Source organism: Manis javanica, chromosome 11 (assembly GCF_040802235.1).
Source record: "Manis javanica isolate MJ-LG chromosome 11, MJ_LKY, whole genome shotgun sequence".
NCBI lineage: Eukaryota > Metazoa > Chordata > Mammalia > Pholidota > Manidae > Manis > Manis javanica.
The window spans coordinates 27,307,931-27,329,997 of NC_133166.1; the positions used below are offsets into that span (position 1 = coordinate 27,307,931).

The 22,067-nt window shown below is 43.0% G+C and overlaps 1 protein-coding gene across 1 annotated transcript in view; it reads left to right on the forward strand.

Moving 5' to 3' along the window:
- Window positions 1-22,067, forward strand: part of DNHD1 (dynein heavy chain domain 1) — an 82,900-nt gene that overhangs the window by 55,294 nt on the left and 5,539 nt on the right. The window contains 10 exon segments of the mRNA XM_073217715.1: window positions 8,004-9,600; window positions 9,791-9,999; window positions 10,195-10,399; window positions 10,479-10,581; window positions 12,849-12,998; window positions 13,191-13,373; window positions 13,502-13,933; window positions 14,143-14,614; window positions 21,324-21,629; window positions 21,870-22,022. Coding sequence (XP_073073816.1) covers window positions 8,004-9,600; window positions 9,791-9,999; window positions 10,195-10,399; window positions 10,479-10,581; window positions 12,849-12,998; window positions 13,191-13,373; window positions 13,502-13,933; window positions 14,143-14,614; window positions 21,324-21,629; window positions 21,870-22,022 — 3,810 coding nt within the window.

The following is a 22,067-nucleotide window of genomic DNA, read 5'->3' on the forward strand; positions in this document are numbered from 1 at the left end:
AAAAATATAAGTTATGTAAAAATCAGAAAATGAGCAACAAGAGGAATTAAAAAATACAACAAATAGAAGACAAATAAGAATGTGATGGACTTAAACTAACCATATCAGTAATTACAGTATATGTAAATGGACTAAGCACTCCAGAGAAAAGGCCAACGTTGTCAGACTAGATGAAAAAGTAAGACCTAGGTATATGCTACCTAAATATGTACTTTAAATATAAAAACATACACAAAAATATTTTTTAAAGTAAAATATTTGCTATAAAAAATAGGGTGCATAAGAAAGTTGGTGTGGCAATATTAATACCAAAGCCCATCAAGACAAAGGGCATTACCAGAAATGGAGACCTGAACAGCTTTTAGTGAAAATAGTCAATCAGACATAAAACTCCTAAATGTCTATGCACCTGAAACAGAGCTTCAAAATATGTAAAGAAGAAAAAACAAATAAATGGAAATTAGGGAGAAAAAAATCAAGTCCAAAATCATAGTAGGAGATCATAATAGTTTCTTCCTTGATGCATGAGTTATTTAGAAGTGTGATCAAAGAATTTGAGAATGTTATAAGTATCTTGTTGTTACTGATTTTCATTGCATTAGTAAGAGGAAATATTCTATAAATTGTAATCCTTTGATTACACAGTAGGAGACTTAATATTACTCTTAATAATTGATAATCAAGAAAAGAAAATAAGGATATAGATTTAAATAACACTGTCAACCATACTGACATTTACAGAACATCATACCCACCAACTGCAAAATGTACTTTCTTTTCAAGTATACATGGAACATTCAGCAAGGTAGACTATATGCTGGGGTATAAAATAAGTCTCAAAACATTTCAAAGGATTACAATTTTGGGGATATTTTCTCTTACTAAAGTAATAAAAATCAGTAACAACAAGATACTTATAATATTCCCAAATTCTTTGATCACACCTCTAAATAACGCATGTATCAAAGAAGAAACTACAAGGGAAATTGGAAAATATTTTGAACTGAATAATAATGAAAACAAAATATATAAATATTTGTGGGATGTAGTTAAAACAGTGCGTTATGATCAAATGGGGTATATCCCAGAAATGTAAAGTTGACTAAATGTTCAAAAATCAGTGCAATTCATGACATTAACAGAGTAAACGATGAAATGTGTAAGGTAATCTCAATAGATAAATAAAAATCACTTCATAAAATTCAACACATTCCCAAAAAAGAAAATTACAGACCAATATCCCTGATGAACATAGATGCAAAAATACTCAACAAAATATTAGCAAACAGAATTCAACAGCATATCAAAAGGATCATACACCATGACCAAGTGGGATTCATCCCAGGGATGTAAGGATGGTACAACATTCGAAAATCTGTCAACATCATCCACCACATAAACAAAAAGAAGGACAAAAACCACATGATCATCTCCATAGATGCTGAAAAAGCATTCGACAAAATTCAACATCCATTCATGATAAAAACTCTCAGCAAAATGGGTATAGAGGGCAAGTACCTCCACATAATAAAGGCCATATATGATAAACCCACAGCCAACATCATACTGAACAGCGAGAAGCTGAAAGCTTTTCCTCTGAGATCAGGAACAAGACAGGGATGCCCACTCTCCCCACTGTTATTCAACATAGTACTGGAGGTCCTAGCCATGGCAATTAGACAAAACAAAGAAATACAAGGAATCCAAATTGGTAAAGTAGAAGTCAAACAGTCACTATTTACAGATGACATGATATTGTACATAAAAAACCCTAAAGACTCCACCCCAAAACTACTAGAACTGATATCAGAATACAGCAAAGTTGCAGGATACAAAATTAACACACAGAAATCTGTAGCTTTCCTATACACTAACAATGAACCAATAGAAAGAGAAATCAGGAAAACAATTCCATTCACAATTGCATCAAAAAGAATAAAATACCTAGGACTAATTCTAACCAAAGAAGTGAAAAGACCTATACTCTGAAAACTACAAGTCACTCTTAAGAGAAATTAAAGGGGACACTAACAAATGGAAACTCATCCCATGCTCGTGGCTAGGAACAATCAAAATCGTCAAAATGGCCATCCTGCCCAAAGCAGTATACAGATTTGATGCAATCCCTATCAAATTACCAACAACATTCTTCAATGAACTGGAACAAATAGTTCAAAAATTCATATGGAAACACCAAAGACCCCAAATAGCCAAAGCAATCCTGAGAAGGAAGAATAAAGTAGGGGGGAATCTCGCTCCCCAACTTCAAGCACTACTACAAAGCCACAGTAATCAAGACAATTTGGTACTGGCACAAGAACAGAGCCACAGACCTGTGGAACAGAATAGAGACTCCAGACATTAACCTAAACATATATGGTCAATTAATATACAATAAAGGAGCCATGGACATATGATGGGGAAATGACAGTCTCTTCAACAGATGGTGCTGGCAAAACTGGACAACTACATGTAAGAGAATGAAACAGGATCACTGTCTAACCCCATACACAAAAGTACATTTGAAATGGATTAAAGACCTGAATGTAAGTCATGAAACCGTAAAACTCTTAGAAAAAAACATAGGCAAAAATCTCTTGGACATAAATATGAGCAACTTCTTCATGAACTTATCTCCCTGGGCAAGGGAAACAAAGCAAAAATGAACAAGTGGAACTATATCAAGCTGAAAAGCTTCTGTACAGCAAGAACACCATCAAAAGAACAAAAAAGTACCCTACAGTATGGGACAGTATATTCATAAATGACATATCCAATAAAGGGTTGACATCCAAAATGTAGAAAGAGCTCACACACCTCAACAAACAAAAAGCAAATAATCCAATGAAAAAATGGGCAGAGGAGCTGAACAGACAGTTCTCCAAAGAAGAAATTCAGATGGCCAACAGACACATGAAAAGATGCTCCACATCGCTAGTCATCAGAGAAATGCAAATTAAAACCACAGTGAAATATCACCTCACACCAGTAAGGATCACCACCATCCAAAAGACAAACAACAACAAATGTTGGTGAAGTTGTGGAGAAAGGGAAATCCTCCTACACTGCTGGTGGGAATGTAAATTAGTTCAACCATTGTGGAAAGCAGTATGGAGGTTCCTCAAAAAGCTCAAAATAGAAATACCATTTGACCCAGGAATTCCATTTCTAGGAATTTACCCTAAGAATGTAGCAGCCCAGTTTGAAAAAGATAGATGCACCCCTATGTTTATCGTGGCACTATTTACAATAGCCAAGAACTTCTTAGGAAGCAACCTAAATGTCCATCAGTAGATGAATGGATAAAGAAGATGTGGTACATATACACAATGGAATATTATTCAGCCATAAGAAGAAAACAAATCCTACCATTTGCAACAACATGGATGGAGCTGGAGGGTATTATGATCAGTGAAATAAGTCAGGTGGAGAAAGACAAGTACCAAATGATTTTACTCATATGTGGAGTATAAGAACAAAGAGAAACTGAAGGTACAAAACAGCAGCAGACTCACAGAACCCAAGAATGGACTAACAGTTTCCCAAGGGAAAGGGACTGGGGAGGATGGGTGGGAAGGGAGGGATAAGGGCAGGGAAAAAGAAAGGGGGCATTACGATTAGCATGTATAATGTGGGGGGGGGGCATGGGGAGGGCTGTGCAACACAGAGAAGACAAGTAGTGATTCTACAGCATCTTACTATGCTGATGGACAGTGACTGTAATGGGATGTGTGTGGGGACTTGGTGAAGGGGGGAGCCTAGTAAACATAATGTTCTTCATGTAAAAAAAAAAACAAATGTACTGGATAATCCTGGTAAAAAAAAAAAAATTCAACACGTTCATGGTAACTCTCAGCAAACTGGGAATAGAAGGAAACTTTCTCAATTTGATGAAGAGCATCTATTAAAACCTATAATTAATTACATACTTAATGGTGAAATATTGAATACTTTCTCCCAAAGATCAGTCTTAAAGAATGTCCACTCTTACTGCTTCTATTCAATATTGCACCAAAGACCCACATGAATGCTATAAGAAAAAGAAATAAAAGCCTTGAATATTGGAAAAGACAAAGTAATACTGTTTCTACTGACATATAACATAAATTCCTACAAAGAATATCCTAAGATAATCTAAAAAAAACAAAAATAAAACAAAACAAAACCTACAAAATTACAGAATAAATAAGTGAATTTAGCAGGGTCACAGAATACAAAGTCCATCTATTGAAATCATTAGTATTTCTGTATCCTAGTAATAACTGGAAATAAAAAAATCTTAAAAATCATATACATGTATATAAAAGCTTAAGTATTTAGGATTAAGATTAATGAAAGATATACACTGAAAATTACTAAATATTGCTAAGATAAAGGAAACAAATAAATGGAGAGACATACCATGTCCATGGATCAGAGATGTCAATATCTTTAAGGTGCTTATTCTCCCTGAATTGATCTAAAGAATCATTGCAATGTCAATCTGAATCTGAGCATGTTTTTGTTTTTGTTTCTTTTGGTAGAAATTGTCAGGCTCATTCTGGCACTTATAAGGAAATGGAAAAAACCTAGAAGAGCCAAAACAGCCTTGAAAAAGAATAAACTTGAAGGGCTTACAGTAGTGATTTAAAGACTTACTATGAAGTTACAATAATGAGGAGAGTGTGGTCTTAGTGTAAGAACATGGATACAGTCTGATGGAACTTAAGAGAAAATCTGATATACAGTCATATATGGCCAATTGGTTTTCAAAAAATGTGCAAAGATAATTCAATGGGAGAAGGATAGTCTTTTCAATGAATGGGGTGGGAACAACTGCACATCTTTGTTGGGGGAAAAAATGAAACTTCAATTCTACCTCATGACATACAAAAAAGTCAAGTATAAATGGGTTACAGACCTTAATTTAAAAGCTAAAACTATAAAACCATATTTTTTTAAGTTAAGTTGCAGAAAAATTTTTGTGACCTTAGTTAGAGGAAATGATTTATTAGGACACAAAAATTTAATTTAACCAAAATTAAAACCTATGCCCTTCAAAAGACATTGTTGAGAAAATGAAAAAATAATCCATAAACAGAAAATATTCATGATACATATATCTGACAAAGGACATACATCAGAATATGCAAAAAGCTCTTACAACTCAATAAGAAAAAATTTCATTTTTTAAAAAAAATGGACAAAAGAACAGATACTTGTCAAAAGAAACATGCATGAAAAGATGCTTGATGTTACTGGACATCAGTGAACGGCAAATTAAAATCACCGTGAGATAGTACTTCACACCTATTAGGTTATAATTAGAAAGACCAATAATAACAAGTATTTATGAAATGTAGGGCAACCGAAACTCTCATACTTTGCTGGTGGGAATATAAAATCATATAACCACTGTGAATAAAAAAATGTGTGGCAGTTTCTTCAAGTTAAATATATGCTTACCATATGACCCAGCAATTCTATTTGTAGGTGTTACCCAAGTGAAATGAAAGCACATGTATCTTCTCAAACATACACATGAATGTTCATAACAGCATTATTCTGAATAGTTAAAGCTGGAAACGTTTATGTCCATCAATGTGTGAATGGATCTACATTTTGTGGTATTTTCCTAATGGAATACTTCTCCACGATAAAACTGAACAAACTACTGATATACACAAAGCACAGATGAATCTCAGGACCATGCGCTGTGAAAGAAGCCGGGCAGGGTAAACTACATACTGTATGATTCCCTGTATATGAAGTTCTAGAACAGGCAAAGCCAATCTATAGTGACAGAAATCAGATCAGATAGAAATTCCTGGGACAGTATGTAGGACTGACAGCAAAAGAGCCTGAGGGAACTTTGTGGAGTGATAAAAATGTTCTAAATATCACTGGAATGATGTGTAGACATGTATACATTTGTCAAATCTCATTGAGCTATACATTTAACATACTTTTTTTTTTTTTAGAGGGCATCTCTCATATTTATTGATCAAATGGTTGTTAACAACAATAAAATTCAGTATAGGGGGGGTCAATGCTCAATGTACAATCATTAATCCATCTCAAGCCTAATTCTCGTCAGTCTCCAATCTTCTGAAGCATAACGAACAAGTTCTTACATGGTGAATGAATTCTTACATAGTGAATAAATTCTTACATGGTGAACAGTACAAGGGCATTCATCACAGAAACTTTCGGTTTTGATCACGCATTATGACCCATAAACAATCAGGTCAAATATGAATATTCATTTGATTTTTGTGCTTGATTTATATGTTGATCCCACATTTTTCCCTCTATTATTATTATTATTTTTATTTTTAATAAAATGCTGAAGTGGTAGGTAGATGCAAGATAAAGGTAGAAAACATAGTTCAGTGCTGTAAGAGGGCAAATGTAGATGATCAGATGATCAGGTGTGTGCCTATGGACTAAGTATTAATCCAGGCTAGACAAGGGCAGCAAGACATCCACGGATGCAGAAGATTTCTCTCAAAGCAGGGGGGGTGAGGTTCTGAGCCTCACCTCTGTTGATCCCCAAATTCTCACCTGATGGCCCCCATGCGACTGTGCCTGTCTTAGGTTGTTCCTCCCTTGAGGAATCTTACCCGTCTCTGGCTAACCAGCCATCTTCCGGGGCCATACAGGGAAATGTAAAGTTGGTAAGTGAGAGAGAAGCCATATTGTTTGAAAAGGTTAGCTTTTTACTTCTTTGCAGATTTATGTCCTGTGGCTTCTATGCCCAGCACTTGTCTCGAGGTATCTTTACCACCTGGAGGAATTATGATACTCAGTAAATTCGATATGAGGCACGAATTCTATTTAAGGGTTGTAATTAGGAAGGAAGAAGAAAAGCTATAGAGGTAGCATATGGAAGGAAACATGGGAGGATTGATTATTCCTTTGACATATCTTCTTGTAGAGTACCTTAAGTATGTGTAGGTTTTAAACTACTAACTAATTTGCACACACATATTAACATAATAGGAATACGGTGACATAAACAAAGCAAATCTATAATTACCATCCATCTCCAGTGAAGCCAAGAAAACCATTTAGGCACCCTAGGCATTTGTGAAAATTTATCTATGATATGATGGATATTGTCCAACTGTACTTGAACCATCAGACAAATTAAAGCAGCCCATTTCTGGGATCTGTTCACATCCCATGTTCTTTTAACCGTAGATAGTCTATAGTCATGAGATTTTGGAGTGCTACAACTTGTACCCCTCCCAACTCCTGGTTGAGTTCCAACAGTACAGATCCGGTCAAATTCGTTGTCTCACTGTATGTACATGCCAGCCTAGACATCTCCCTCCTCATTCCTATGGCAAGTCCAGGAGACGGTGGGCTGGATGCAGCCACAACCGCAGCATCGTCCGGATCCCTGTGGAGGCTTTTTGATGATCATCCCCCTGGCACAAGTCCTCCAGAGAGTGCTGATGCTGGAAGCTCTTCCTCATATCGTATCTTAGTTCATTTTCTGGGTATCCAAGCTAGGCCTTGGTCTTCTGCATAGAACCAAAGAGACCCTTTGCCCACACTTTGACATGCCCTCTATACCACTGTGCAGAACCCATTGGAGGTCAGCACACAGGAACAGCTGTTAACATACATTTTATATAAATGGTCTGAGTAAAATTGTATGAATGTGTGCATGTGATATTAACTCTGCTCTCTCTGACTGTGATGATTACACTTTTCCTTCTTTTGTGGTCAGATCAGTTTCCATCTGTCTCAGCTTCTAAACCTTTCTAATGAATAATTGGTCAAAGAGGTAGGATTTGGCAGGAGAAGAGAGAAGAAATTACCAGGCTTAGGGAGAATGTAGGGGAGAAAAAACTACTTACTCAGACATCACTGAGTCCTGATGCATTAGATGCACAAAATTCCTTTAGAACCCTGTGTGTGCTGGAAGTAAACCCAGCAAGGCAGGGATACAAGGAACAGGGTGATGCTCGTGTGGACTCATGCACGTTCTCACTATTATTCGTCATGTCCCACAGACCCAGAGAAGAGCTGTCAGCCAGTGTTGGAGACTCTGCGCCAGGCCATGGATGGCACCATGTATGCCCACAACACGCTGGAACTGCAGACTCTGCAGCCTGTAGTCAATTTCCTTGCCACTGCCACAGTGCCGGGCTTCTGTGAGCGCCCACTGTGCCCACGCCTCTTTCGACTCTTCACAGTGCTGGCCCTGGGCAGCGTGACCCAGGCCATGCTGCTGAGCAGGCACACGCCTAGCATCCAGGCCTGGCTTGAGCGCTTACCTTCTGTGGAGCGGGAGGAGGTTCTAGCGAGAGCCCTGGTCCAGGCCTCAGTGGAGGCCTGGGAGGTTGTGGGCAACTGCTTTCTGCCTTCACCCCTCCACCCACACTACCGCTTTTCCCTGCATTCTGTGAGCCAACTACTGGGCACCCTGCAGCTACTGCCAACCAGAATGGGCCCCCGAGGTTTTCTGGACTATCCCAACCACCAGGAGCACTTGCGCCGGGTGTCAGGCTTGTGTGGCACCCACCTGACAATTATGATGGCCACGCGCAATGTGGTGCGTCTTTGGTTGCATGAGGCACAGCGAACGTTTTGTGACCGGTTAGACAGCCCTAGAGAACGCTTCTATTGTGCCAAGCTGCTCCTAGAAGTAGCTCAGAGTGTCTTCTGCTCCAGGCCGCTGCCCCAGAACTTGGGCAAGGGTTATGAGGAGGAAGGGGAGGAGGAGGAGGAGAGGGTGCCTGAAGTGGAGTCCGAAGGGGAGTTGGCCCAGTGGGAGGACTTCAGTAACAGCGGCAGTGAGACAGAGGAGGAAGAGGACCCCTTTGGCTTTCCAGTCACCACCGGCTCACCCCCTAGGAATTTAGGTCTAGCCCCTTCCACAGCACCAGTAAAGTGGGAGACAGTAGAGAGCATGAGAGAGAAGGTAACCCAGGAGGAAGGTACAAGGGCCTCCAGCTACAAGAGGTCCAAGAGCTGGGGGCAGAAAACATCCCAGACGGACCTCGTCTCACCCCTGTTGTTACCAGGGCTACTACTCTGTCCCCAGGAAAAGCCCTCAGATCTGGTCTTCAGTCAGGAGCTGTTACGAGGGTCCAACTCAGAGAACCCCAGCTTGTACCTGGAAAGGCAGTGGGAGAACCTGACAGAGCAGCTGGCCTCCACAGCCGCTCAGCTGAAGCTGAGTCCCCACCTTGCCCGGTGTCACTTCATGGCCCAACACGTGGCCCACCTGGTCCGGATCCTGGCCAGACCCTGCCAGCACGGCCTACTGCTCTCAAAGGGTCCAGGTACTGGGTGCCGTACTGCCATCACTCTGGCAGCTGGTATTTGTGAGGCCCGCCTCTTCCATCTGCCAACTGGGTCCGAGGAGGCCATCCTCCAGTGTCTGCGGGATGCCAGCTGGCATGCTGGCACGTCAGGCCAGCCAGTGGCCCTGCTGGTGCCCGAAGGTGTGGCTCTTATTACCCTTCATCGTCTGCTGGCCTTGGCGACCTTGGGCAGTTTCCCTGACCAGTACACAGAAGCAGATCTGGAGAACATAGAAGAACATCTCCCCAGGGAGAACCTTAGTGTCAAGCAGAGCATCAAGAAGGAAACACTGTTGCAGAGGTGAGGCCAAGAACCCTACACCAGGGGCTGCTTTTCTAATTGCTCTATCCTGACCAAAGGGCAAAAAGAAATGTAGGAGCTGCTGTGAGGGCTCAGATGATCAGAGCTAAGGGACAAGGGTTGGGACTGGAGCCTGGGGTGGGCAACCAGGGATAAAGGGGAGGACAGTATGTGAACCCCTGGCCCACAGATTTTACCAGCAAGTATGCAGCCACCTGCACATGTTCATCCTGATCGGAGACAGCCAAGCCCACAAACAGAGGCCTTCCACCCTTTTCCTGAGGCTTCTTCAACTGGCTCTTGCTAGCATTGACCATTATGAACCCTGGGACCAAGACTCCCTGGTCAGTGTGGTCCAGCACCGCCTGGAGGGTGTTCAGAGTCTGCCTCTTGATGATGGTGAGCCCTTTTTACTTGACCTCGCTACTCATCTCAGCTGGTCCTAATGAAGATTATTACTGAGGCCACGCATTCTCTCTCTAGAACATAGTGAGCCCCCTTCCCCTTTCCTGCCCTCATTCCTAGCCTATCCCCCTTTCCTTTCCTATTCTCCTACAAGCTCACAAATTCAGGCTAAAGCCATGCCTGTTGCAGACACCTTGAAGTGCCCAGACCTCCAAGCGTCAATTCTCAATGTGGCCAAAGCCATGGCTCTCATCCACCTTTCGGCTGCCAGCTACCATGGGCACCTGTGCCCTGAATTGCCACTCGTCACTCCCAAGACCTTCCTAGACTTCCTGGACACCTTTGTGCTGCTGCAGCAACAGATGACCCTGCAGATAAAGAACAAGGCCCGGCAGTGAGTGGCCCCTGTGCCCTGCACTGCACCCCCACCCCCTGCTTCCTTGGGTCCACTCACTGGCCCTTTGTGTCTCCAGGATCCAGAATGCCCTGGGGAATCTGAGAATGCTGAGTGAGCAGCACAATGCCCACTCCAACCTGGTCCTCAACTTGGAACAGCAGCTGAAAGCCTCCCTCAGGGTAAGGGGGAAATGAATTACAAGGCATGCACAGCGGGGTCACAGCAGGAGCCCAAAAGGGGACTGGAGAGGAGCCAATCACACTGAACCTTAGTTCCTGTCTCCTGAGAGTCCTCTTCCCCCAGGGGATCTCTCTACTCCCTGCTGCCTCCCCTCTAGAGCCCAGGCTCAAAGTTCCCCATGGTGTAACTGAGACCAGGCTGATTCTTTTAAACTTAGGAAGCCTACCTGGTTTCCTATATTTGATTGTCCCTAGTACCTGGATTGTGTGAAGTTCAGGCTCCCCAAGGCCTCTATTGATATCCACTGGGAACAGGGCAGGCATTACATTCTAACAATCACCTCTCTGTCTTATTCTCCCCTTAGTCATCTAAACCAAATCCCAGGAATCATTCTGGATCCCTCCATCTCTTCTCAATTCGTTCATTTATTTATTACTCTACTCAACAAAAATTAATTAACTCCACATATTTCCCCACTCATTAATATTTATGTCTGTGTCTACATCTACATCTATGTTTACACTTAGACAGATGGATAGATAGAATACTTGTCATAACTTTTCAAGGTAGCTGTCCTTTTTCTCATCTTACAGAGAGGTTAGAATGAGGATTAAGTGAGCTCTTATATGTAAAGCTTAAACTTAAAGGTGACTTACTGTGGTTTTACTGGCATATAGTAAGAGCTCAATAAATGTTAGCTCCTATTAATACTAAATTAGATTGTCTCCTAATAAGAGAGATAAGACATGTGAGTTGTCTAAGAAAAAGACCTTGCCTTCATGGTGCCTAGTTTACTGGAAGGTATAGACTCACTGAGGCAATTACAAAATAGTGTATTATGACAGAAAGTTTAGGGTATGTGAAATATCAGGAAAGACTTTCTAAAGAAAGCCTAGTGCCACAGTATGTAGCACAGAACCATGTGTAGAACATGGTGTGCACTAAGAAATTGCCTTAAATATGTAAACAAGTGAAGTCTATCAAAGTTGATACTTGAAGGTTAGGTGAGATTTGGCACAGAAGGGAGTGGTGAGGAAGAATATCATGGGCTAAAGTAACAGCATGTACAAAGGTCCAGAGGCAAGAGTGTGCCACACTGGAGGAACTCTAAGTCGGGAGTAGCTGGAGAGGAGAATGCTGGGAGAGGAAAGAGATGAGGTTGGAAAGATGAGCAGAGGCCACGGGGTCATGGAGGCATTGTAAATCAAATGAAAGAGTGGCCAGTGTTAAGGGACATGATGATGATGATACGTGGGTTTTAGAAAACCAATCTGATTGCAGCATGGAGAAGGGACTGCAGGAGGGGGAAGAAGAGTGGAAGCTAAGACACCAGTTAGGAAGCCTGTGCAGAAGGTCAGGCATGAAAGAGCATAGGCATGAGCAATGGGCATTGGGAATGGGAGTCCACACGAGAGACATTTACATGGTAGAACTGAAAGATCTGAAGTGGGTCGGATTTGGGAGAATAAAGGAGATGGAGTCAAGGCAACAATTGGGTTTCTTCCGTAGGAAACGGGTGTATTTTGCCAATTCTCTGAGAAAAAGAACACATGAGACCAGTAAGATGGCAGGAGATACAAGGGGGCATAGCCAATACATTCATTTTCGGACATGTAGAGTCTGAGGGGCCTATGAGACACTGAAGAAGAGATTTCCACTAAGCATATGGACACGTGGGTGTGGGGCTTGTGGAAGAATCTAGAGGTAGAGATTTGGAAATTGTTAAAATATAAATGGTAGTCAAAGCCGTGAGATTAAGGAGGGGCCATAGAAGTATAGAATGAGAAGAGAAGGGGGCCCCGAAAAAATTGCTGAGGACTGTTTAAGGGATGGCAGAGGAAGAGATTATGAAAGAGCAGCCACGGAAGTGGGAGAAAATCAAAGGAGAACCTGGTATCCTGAAAGTCAAGGGGGAAGATGTTTCAAGAGGGAGAGAACTGTCTTCTCTGACAAATGCCACTGATCAGTCAAGTGAAATAAAGAGTGTAGCATAGGTTTTGGATTTCAGATTACCTGGGCTTGCATGGCAGGTCAGGAAAAGCACCACACACCTGTGGCTGCATTACTAGATGTATGACTCACAGACTGTGGTGAGTGACAGTCCCAGAGCTCAGTCTGTATCTGTGGCCTATTTGGAGTTCAACTGGGTCACCCTATCAAGTCAAGTGAGGAGGATGCTAGAATCCCAGGCCTGCGGGGTCTTCCCTTAGAGTATTGTCACCTGGCCCAGCATCTGGAGCTACAGAGCCCACATCCCCGTTCACAGACCCTCGGCATACTTCAGCAGCAGCTAGAGCAAGGCAAGCTCCTGTACAAGCAGCAGCTGGCAGAGTGTCGGAAGCAGGAGAACCTCATTGAGAAACTGACCAAGCAGCGGGATGCCCTGCGGGCTCAGTATGAGGCTTTCCTGGAGCAGGTGGGCTCTTCGTGCCCAGAGGGGAGGATGGGGTGACCAGTCATGGAGTCTCTTGGGGGAGGGAGCAAACGTAATAGGATGGCTTGGGGAATGGTCCCTCACAGAGGCTCCTAGGAGGAGATCCCTCCTGACTCACCTTGAAGAAAGGACATTTCTGAAGCCCACTTCAGGAGTGCATCTCTCCTCGTGTAGATGGGCAAAGCATTTCTGGGGCCCCTGAGCCAGCTTCAGATGGCTGACTTTGAGGAGCTACGGAGCTACCGAGCACCACCAGATTCTGTGGTCCAAGTGACCAATGCCCTGTGTGACTTATTCCACCGTGAAACAGGCTGGGCCAGTGCGAAGCAGCTGTTATGCACTGAGGACTTTTATCAGGTAGGGAATGTGGGACACAATGGATGGGAAGAGTAGGGGCATCAGGGGGAACTCGGCAGGGCGAGGCTGTTGGGGTGAGGCTCAGAACATCTGTGTCTTCCCCCACCCTTCCTAACACACTCCCCCAGGACCTGGTATTCTTCCCCAAGGAGAGGATGACAGACTCAGAGATGCTGAGGTTAAACCTAGCTCTGCAGGCTCCAGGTATGAGCGATGCTGCCTTGAGGGCAGTGAGCATTCCTGCAGCAAGCCTGGCAGCCTGGCTCTGGGCCATTCTGTACCACGGGGCAGCACAGCGCCGAGCACGGCCCACAGGCCTGCTGCTGCGGCAAGTAGAGGCCACGTTGGCTCGGGAGCAGGCCCGCCTGGGCCACCACCACTTCCACGCCCAAGAGATCCTAGAGCACAATTTGACCCTGACCAATAAGCTGGAAGATGCACAGGCTTCCCATAACCTGGTGGTAGAGGATCTCAGCCAGGCTCAGTGTGGCCAGTACAACAAGTGGCCCATGAAGGCTTCACTGCTCATGCCCATGCATTCCTGGACTGCAGAGCTCCAGGTAACCAGCCCCTGCCAGATTCCCTCCAAGTGCTTTTCTGCACCACTGCCCATGCCTCTTCAGCTGCCACACCTCTGCTTTTGTGGCCTCACTGCTTTGCTCTTCCCACTCTGCCCTTCTATGCATTCCTCCATACCCTGGCTTGCTCCCTCTCTGCCTGTACCATCCTCGCTGGCCTATACACCCTCTGGTCTTCCCTTCCACATCAGAACTTGAAAGCGCACTGCACGACTGTTTTTGGAGATGCCATCCTGTGTTCAGCGGCCATCGCCTACCTGGGTCCCTTCCCAGCACTGCGGCGCCAGGAGCTGCTGGACAAGTGGCTGGCTCTGTGCAAGGGCTTTCAGGAGCCCCTGGGCCCAGATGATGTGGCAAGGGCACTGAAGCAGACGGAGAAATCTGTCACAATGCTACCGAAGAGCCCCCTGCTCTCCATACGCTCTCCCTTCAGCCTTCTGTCCTTGCTGAGCTCTGAATCCGAACAGTTCCAGTGGGACCGAGACCTGAAGCCCCAGGCAAAGACAGCCCGCCTGGCAGGCCTGCTTCTGCGAAGTCGCAGCCACTACTTCAGCTGCCGTTGGCCTCTGCTGCTTGATCCGAACAACCAGGCCCTCATCTGGCTGAACCCACTGCCTCTGGAAGACACTAGATACTTGGCCCCAGGGCCCACCGAGGGCAGAGGTAAAGCCAGGGATGATAAACACAGTGCTTTGTGGGTGTCTGAACTGCCCAACACTTTAAGTCATGTGTGAATTTCCCTTTCATAATGTAGACACTAACTTTTTGTGGCCAGGGTATTCCAGAGTTCATCAGCCTACATGATATTAACAAATTAGGACTGTCTACAGAAATTTACCTACATTTTTGGACCATATTGAAATGATTCTGAATCTCCATGGCTGGCCAGTCCACGGTCTCCCATTTCTCTGGTCTACTTAGCACTACTGGAAACTTGGCCTCAAAGCTTTACTGCCCAAGTTTATTCCATGTTCAGGAATTCTAGGGAAATATTTCTATTGGCTCTGCTTGGATCTGGGACCCATCTGGGTGAGTGTCAGAAGGAGCATTTCCTAAGGGAAGGAAGTGAGAGTGTTTATTTCCTAGAAGAAGGGGTTAAGCGTTGCACTGGTGAGAATAATAGACATCTACAATGGAACTATCATAAAGTGGTTCGTAACATGGGCTCTATAATCAGACTATCTGGGTCAGATATCTGTCCTCTTCTAGCTGTGTAACCTAACGCCAGGTGCTAAATCTCTCTAAGCCTAAGTTTATTTGCCAGTAAAGAGTCTTAATTATACCCATTTCATAAAGTGTTGTGAGTATTAAGATAATCACATAAAAGGGACTCACACAGTGCCTGATATATAATAAGTTCTCAAATATATTAGTCATTGTTACTACTGATATATTATTGCTACCTTTATTACAGTCCACCCCTTGGCTGTCCAGCATGACTTTCCACTGTGCTCATGCACCACTGCATAAATGCCCGTTATACAACTATCACATATGTACCTATAAGTGAATTCACTCCCTCTCTGATAGAGACACCCTGAAGAAACATCTGGCTCCTGCATCCAATTCTGAATCCAGGAACTCTGAATGATGATCATGCTCTTGATCGGATCTGCATGTGGCTCTTCATGATTCTGTAGCCTATGATATATTACATGCTAAATCTCACTATACCAATACACTTGATATGCAAAGTGAAACAAAGTCAAATTAAGACAACTACAAAAAAGTTCCCGTTTAGAAATTTGCTAGGAGTAAGAAACACACACTGTATATTAGTCTGTAGCATGTAACGTATAATGCCAGACAGAAATACTAAGGCATATGATTAACATCGTTTCTCTGACTATGGAGTGAGTTCTTGGACAGCCAGTTCAGCTGTCCTGGGTTCTGACAAACAGTATAATTTTCCATGCCCATTGTCCCCAGGCTAGCTGTGAAAGGAAAGTTGGGCAATAGTACCCTGTTTATAGCTGATTTGCCTTAAATGTCCACTTCTATTGGAATGGGTGTAGGGGTTTAGGATTTGCCTTAAAATTAAGCAAATACAGATCACTTGTTAGAAGATGGGGTATTTTCTGGCTAATTCCCTTATGTCTCTCATCTTTTTCCCGCAGGTTTCACTTGTAAAGACTCTTATTCGCTATTAACCAATGCCAGAAATCTTAGTACATTCTTGTTCTTGAATCTAAACCCTACCTCTGGTTTCTGTCTCCTAACATTGGTTCTGGGGGCTCCATCAGTTCCACTAAGCCTCGGTGCAGTTGCCATCCATCTAAACCCCAGTCTTCACATTAAGTATATAATAAGAAATAGTTTGAGTTGTGAGCTTAGGCCATGGAATATAGTCTCTATTATTTTGGGCTGTATTCAAAAGGCAGAAGGCAGAGAAATCAAAAGGCAGAGGGACACTGTTACCTTTGTCAAGCAGGGAATCCAGAGAGAAAAGGGCTTGGGATGGATCTTGAGAACCAGGCTTCTTTGATTTTTCAGGCTCCCCCAATGTCCCATAATGTCCTAGTCCATGCAGCATGAGGTAGAGAATCATTTTTACAAATCACCAAGGTGCATGAGTATCTGATCATCTGTGGTCTGAAACTGTTTGATATGAGCAGAAAGGAATTCCCTTAAAGATTTTTCTAGAGGTTGTTTCTCTCCTCTAAGTAGAGAAGCAGTCAGCATGTTCTAATAACTTCTATTAAGTTTATTAAAGTTCAGTGAGCTCATGGTCCAAGTCCCATGAGATAAGCCAACTTCTTACCACACTTCCAGAGAGAAAAGAAAGATCCTCATTGCCCTCCCAGCTTCTGTGTCAGTTAGGAATGCTGTCACTACCAGCAGCAAAAACCTATCTTACCATGGCTTAAACAAACAGGGATTTATTTATTTCACATTATAAGAAGAACTGAGATAAGCAGGCTCAGGGCTTCAGTGTGGCCTTCAAGCACCTAGATTCTTCTATCCTTCTGCTCTACAATCCTTAGCATGTTGGTTTTCCACATTGTAGTGGGTAGAATGGTGGCCCTCCAAAAGATAATATCTACATTGTAACCCCTAGAACCTATGAATGTGACCTTATTTAGAAAAAGAGTCTTTGAGGATGTAATGAAGTTACGGACCTTGAAATGAGATCACCTTAGATTATCTAGGTTGGCCCTAAATCCAGTGACAAGTGTCTTTATAAGAGACAGAAGGAAGTCCACGTAAAGATGGAGACAGTGGAGTTATGTAACCACAAGCCAAGGACTCCTAGAACCACCAGAGGCAGGAGGAACAAGGAAGGGGTCTCCCTTAAAGCCTTCAGAGGGAGTTTAGCCTTGCTGACCCCTTGATTGTAGACTTCTGGCCTCCAGAACTGTAAGAGAATAAGTTTCTGTTGTTTCAAGCCACCATACTTGTGGTAATTTGTTACTAAATTGGCTGCCATCCTTCCAAGCTTCATGTCAGAGTTGTACTAGCCATTCTGTCCCTTTTATCGGGAAAACCAAATATCTTCCAGAGTCTGGATAGCTAAATGTGGTAGGCAGAGTCTTGGCCTCCATTATAGTTGTTTTCTTGTGTTACTCCTGTAATTATGTTACATGGCAAGAGAAACTTTGCAGATGTAATTAAGGTTACTAATCATTTACCATAACATAGAGATATTATCCTGGATTATCTGGGTGGGTCCAGTGTAATCATGTGATCATGTGTGCCCTTAAAAAAAAAAGTAAGAAGAGACAAAGATATGGAACACAAAAAAGATTCAATAAACTGTTGCTGGCTTGAAGATGGAGTGGGATACAGGGAAAGTGTGAGACATAAGCAGTGAACTGGAAGAGGACCCAAATCCCAGATGAGAGCTGCAGTCCCACCTGATGTCTTGATTTAGCTGAGCGTAACCCTGAGCAGAGCAGCCAGTCACACTGTACTGGGCTTCTAACCTACCAAACTGAGAGAGAATCAATGGGTGTTGCTTTAAGCTGCTAAATTTGTGGGCATTTGTTAAGCAATAGAAAATGAATACACTAAGCTATGGATATGGCAACCTCCTCTTGCCCACTTTTTTTTTTGGACCATTAATAGACAATCACATGTGCAACACTGTGGTTACTAGATTCCCGCCATTATCAAGTCCCCACCGCACACCCCATTACAGTCACTGTCCATCAGCATAGTAAGATGCTATGGAGTCACTACTTATCTTCTCTGTGCTATACTGCCTTCCCCATGCCCCCTCACTACATTATGTGTGCTAATCGTAATGCCCCTTATTCCCCTTCTCCCTCCCTTCCCACCCGACCCCCAGTCCCTTTCCCTTTGGTAACTGTTAGTCCATTCTTGGGTTCTGTTAGTCTGCTGCTGTTTTCTTCCTTTAGTTTTTGTCTTGTTCTTATGCTCCACAGATGAGTGAAAGCATTTGGTACTTGTCTTTCTCTGCCTGGCTTATTTCACTGAGCTTAATACCCTCTAGCTCCATCCATGTTGTTGCAAATGGTAGGATTTGTTTTCTTCTTATGGCTGAATAATATTTCATTGTGTATATGTACCACATCTTCTTTATCCATTCATCTACTGATGAATACTTAGGTTGCTGCCATTTCTTGGCTATTGTAAATAGTGCTGCGATAAACATAGGGGTGCATATGTCTTTTCCAAACTGGGCTCCTGCATTCTTAGGGTAAATTCCTAGGAGTGGAATTCCTGGGTCAAATAGTATTTCTATTTTTAGGTTTTTGAGGAACCTCCATACTACTTTGCACAATGGTTGAACTAGTTTACATTCCCACCAGCAGTGTACAAGGGTTCCCCTTTCTCTGCATCCTTGCCAGCATTTGTTGTTCCTAGTGTTTTCTATGTTGGTCATCCTAAGTGGTGTGAGGTGATATCTCATTGTCATTTTAATTTGCATTTCTATGTTAATTAGTGATGTGGACCATCTTTTCATGTGCTTGTTGGCCATCTGAATTTTCTTCTTTGGAGAAGTGTCTGTTCATATCCTCTGCCCATTTTTTAATAGGGTTATTGCTTTTTGGGTGTTGAGGCATGAGAGTTCTTTATATATTTTGGATGTTAACCCCTTGTTGGATATGTCATTTACAAATATATTCCCCCATAGTGTAGGATGCCTTTTTGTTTTGCTGATGATGTCCTTTGCTGTATAGAAGCTTTTTAGCATGATGTAATCCCATTTGTTCATTTCTGATTTTGTTTCCTTTGCCCGAGGAGATATGTTCAGGAAAAAGTTGCTCATGTTTATATTCAAGAGATTTTTGCCTGTTTTCTTCTAAGAGTTTTATGGTTTCATGACTTACATTCAGGTCTTTGATCCATTTTGAGTTTGCTTTTGTGTATAGGTACAATAATCCAGTTTCATTCTCTTACATGTAGCTGTCTAGTTTTGCCAACACCAGTTGTTGAAGAGGCTGTCATTTCCCCATTGTATATCCATGGCTCCTTTATCATATATTAATTGACCATAGATGTTGGGTTAATATCTGGACTCTCTATTCTGTTCCACTGGTCTGTGGCTCTATTCTTGTGCCAGTACCAAATTGTCTTTATTATTGTGGCTGTAGTAGAGCTTGAAGTCAGGGAGCATAATTCCCCCTGCTTTATTCTTCCTTCTCAGGATTGTTTTGGCTATTTGGGGTCTTTTGTGGTTCCATATGAATTTTAGAACTGTTTGCTCTAGTGCGTTGAAGAATGCTGTTGGCATTTTGATAGGGATTGCACTGAATCTCTAGATTGCTTTAGGCAGGGTAGCGATTTTGAGAATATTAATTCTTCTTATCCATGAGCACAGGATGTGTTTCCATTTATTGGTATCTTTTTTAATTTCTCTCGTAAGTGTCTTGTAGTTTTCAGAGTCTTTCACTTCCTTGGTTAGGTTTATTCCTAGGTATTTTATTCTTTTTGATGCAACTGTGAATGGAATTGTTTTCCTGATTTCTCTTTCTGCTAATTCATCATTAGTGTATAGGAATGCAACAGATTTCTGTGTATTAATTTTGTATCTTGCAGCTTTGCTGAATTCAGATATTAGATCTAGTATTTTGGAGTGGATCCTTTAGGGTTTTTTATGTACAATATCATGTCATCCACAAACAGGGACAGTTTAACTTCTTTCTTGCCAATCTGGGTGTCTTTTATTTCTTTGTGTTGTCTGATTGCCATGGCTAGGACCTCCAGAACTATGTTGAATAGAATTGGGGAGAGTGGGCATTCTTGTCTTGTTCCTGATCTTAAAGGAAAAGCTTTCAACTTCTTGCTGTTAAATATAATGTTGGCTGTGGGCTTATCATAAATGGCCTTTATTATGTTGAGGTACTTGCCCTGTATACCCACTTTGTTGAGAGTTTTTATCATGAATGGATGTTGAATTTTCTTGAATGCTTTTTCAGCATCTATGGAGATGATCATGTGGTTTTTGTCCTTCTTTTTGTTGATGTGGTGGATGATGTTGATGGATTTTCAAATGTTGTACCATCTTTGCATCCCTGGAATAAATCCTACTTGGTCATGATGGATGATCTTTTTGATGTATTTTTGAATTCGGTTTGCTAATATTTTGTTGAGTATTTTTGCATCTATGTTCATCAGGAATATTTGTCTGTAATTTTCTTTTTTTGTGGTGTCTGCCTGGTTTTGGTATTAGAGTGATGCTGGCCTCGTAGAATGAGTTTGGGAGTATTCCGTCCTCTTCTACTTTTTGGAAAACTTAAAGGAGGATGGGTATTAGGTCTTCACTAAATGTTAGATAAAATTCAGTAGTGAAACCATCTTCCTCTTGCCCACTTTTATAAATTCATAATACTTAAAAAGTATCTTTTCCAGTCCCTGCAATAGAAGAGGCAGAAGAGAAGGCATTGGAGATGGTTGTTTGTTAGCCAGCAGTGTCCACCATCCATGACTTGGCTAATTCTGTAATTTATGGCTTTCACTTACAAGTCGCTACTACCAGGCACTGATTTTTGTATTAGTGATGACTCTTAGTTGTTAGAGATAAAATTGGCTTAGGCAAAAAGAGAAATGCATTCACTCTTGTAACCAACCTACAGGAAGGCAGAAATGGAGCTGATTTCAGCTATGATGAGAGCCTCTTCCTGGAATTTTAGAGTATTACCATGATAGCCAACATTTATCGAGTGCTTGCTAGGTGCCAGCTGAGTTTTTTTGTGTACGATTCCACGCTGTCTTCACTGAAACCCTATGAGGTACTCACCAGGATCAGCTCCATTCTGCAGATAAGGAAAATAAATCACAGAAGCAACTTTCCTAAGGTGTCTTCCTGCCGACCATCCCTCATGAGATGGAGCCCTTGGATAAACGGTGCTGCCCAGGAGCCTGATTCCTCCCCTGAGCAGAACTCCTCTGCATCTTTCTGCCACAGGGAAGGGCTTCAACCCTTCACAGGGAAATCAAGAAAAAGAGTATACAGAGGACACAGAAGAGGAAGATGACGATTGTGACAAGCGTGACAAGGCCAAGGACAAGACACCAGAGCAGAAGACAGAGAAAAGGGCACATGAGGAGGAAGAGAAGGAAGAGGGACAAGAGCAAGAGGAGGAGGAGGAGACAGAGGGTCAGGAGTCATGGCCAGCCTCTGAGACTCAGCACCCACCCTTTCCCTACCTTACTGTGTTCTCAGGCACTGACCCAGAGTTGGGTCCTCAGCTCCAGGAGGCAGCAGCCAGGGGTGAGAACTGGGCCCCGCCCACCACATCATCCTGCTGACCTCCCTCAACTCTGTGGCCCCACAGGCCTCCCACACCCCAGTCTGACCTTAGCTCCCATCCTTAACTCAGCATTAACTCTGTGGAAGAGCCCTGAGGGAACCCCCCTATCAGTCAGCAGGGAGCAGGTCAGAGAGAGATGTGGTGCCTGGGGGCCCTGAGGAGCTGGCATGGTGGTTATGGTGTCCTTGCCTGCCCCACAGGCCTGCCTGTGCTACTGACCAACATGGAGCTGGGCCTGGAGTGCCAAGAACTGCAATGGCTACTGCAGCGGGAGCAGCTGAGCCCACCCCGGGTGCAGCCTGGCTTCTGTCTCTATCTGAGCACAACCCTCCCACTCAGCGCCTTGGAGAAAGGTGAGGCCCAGTGGGTCAGTTACCAGCGCAGCTTTGTGGACACAG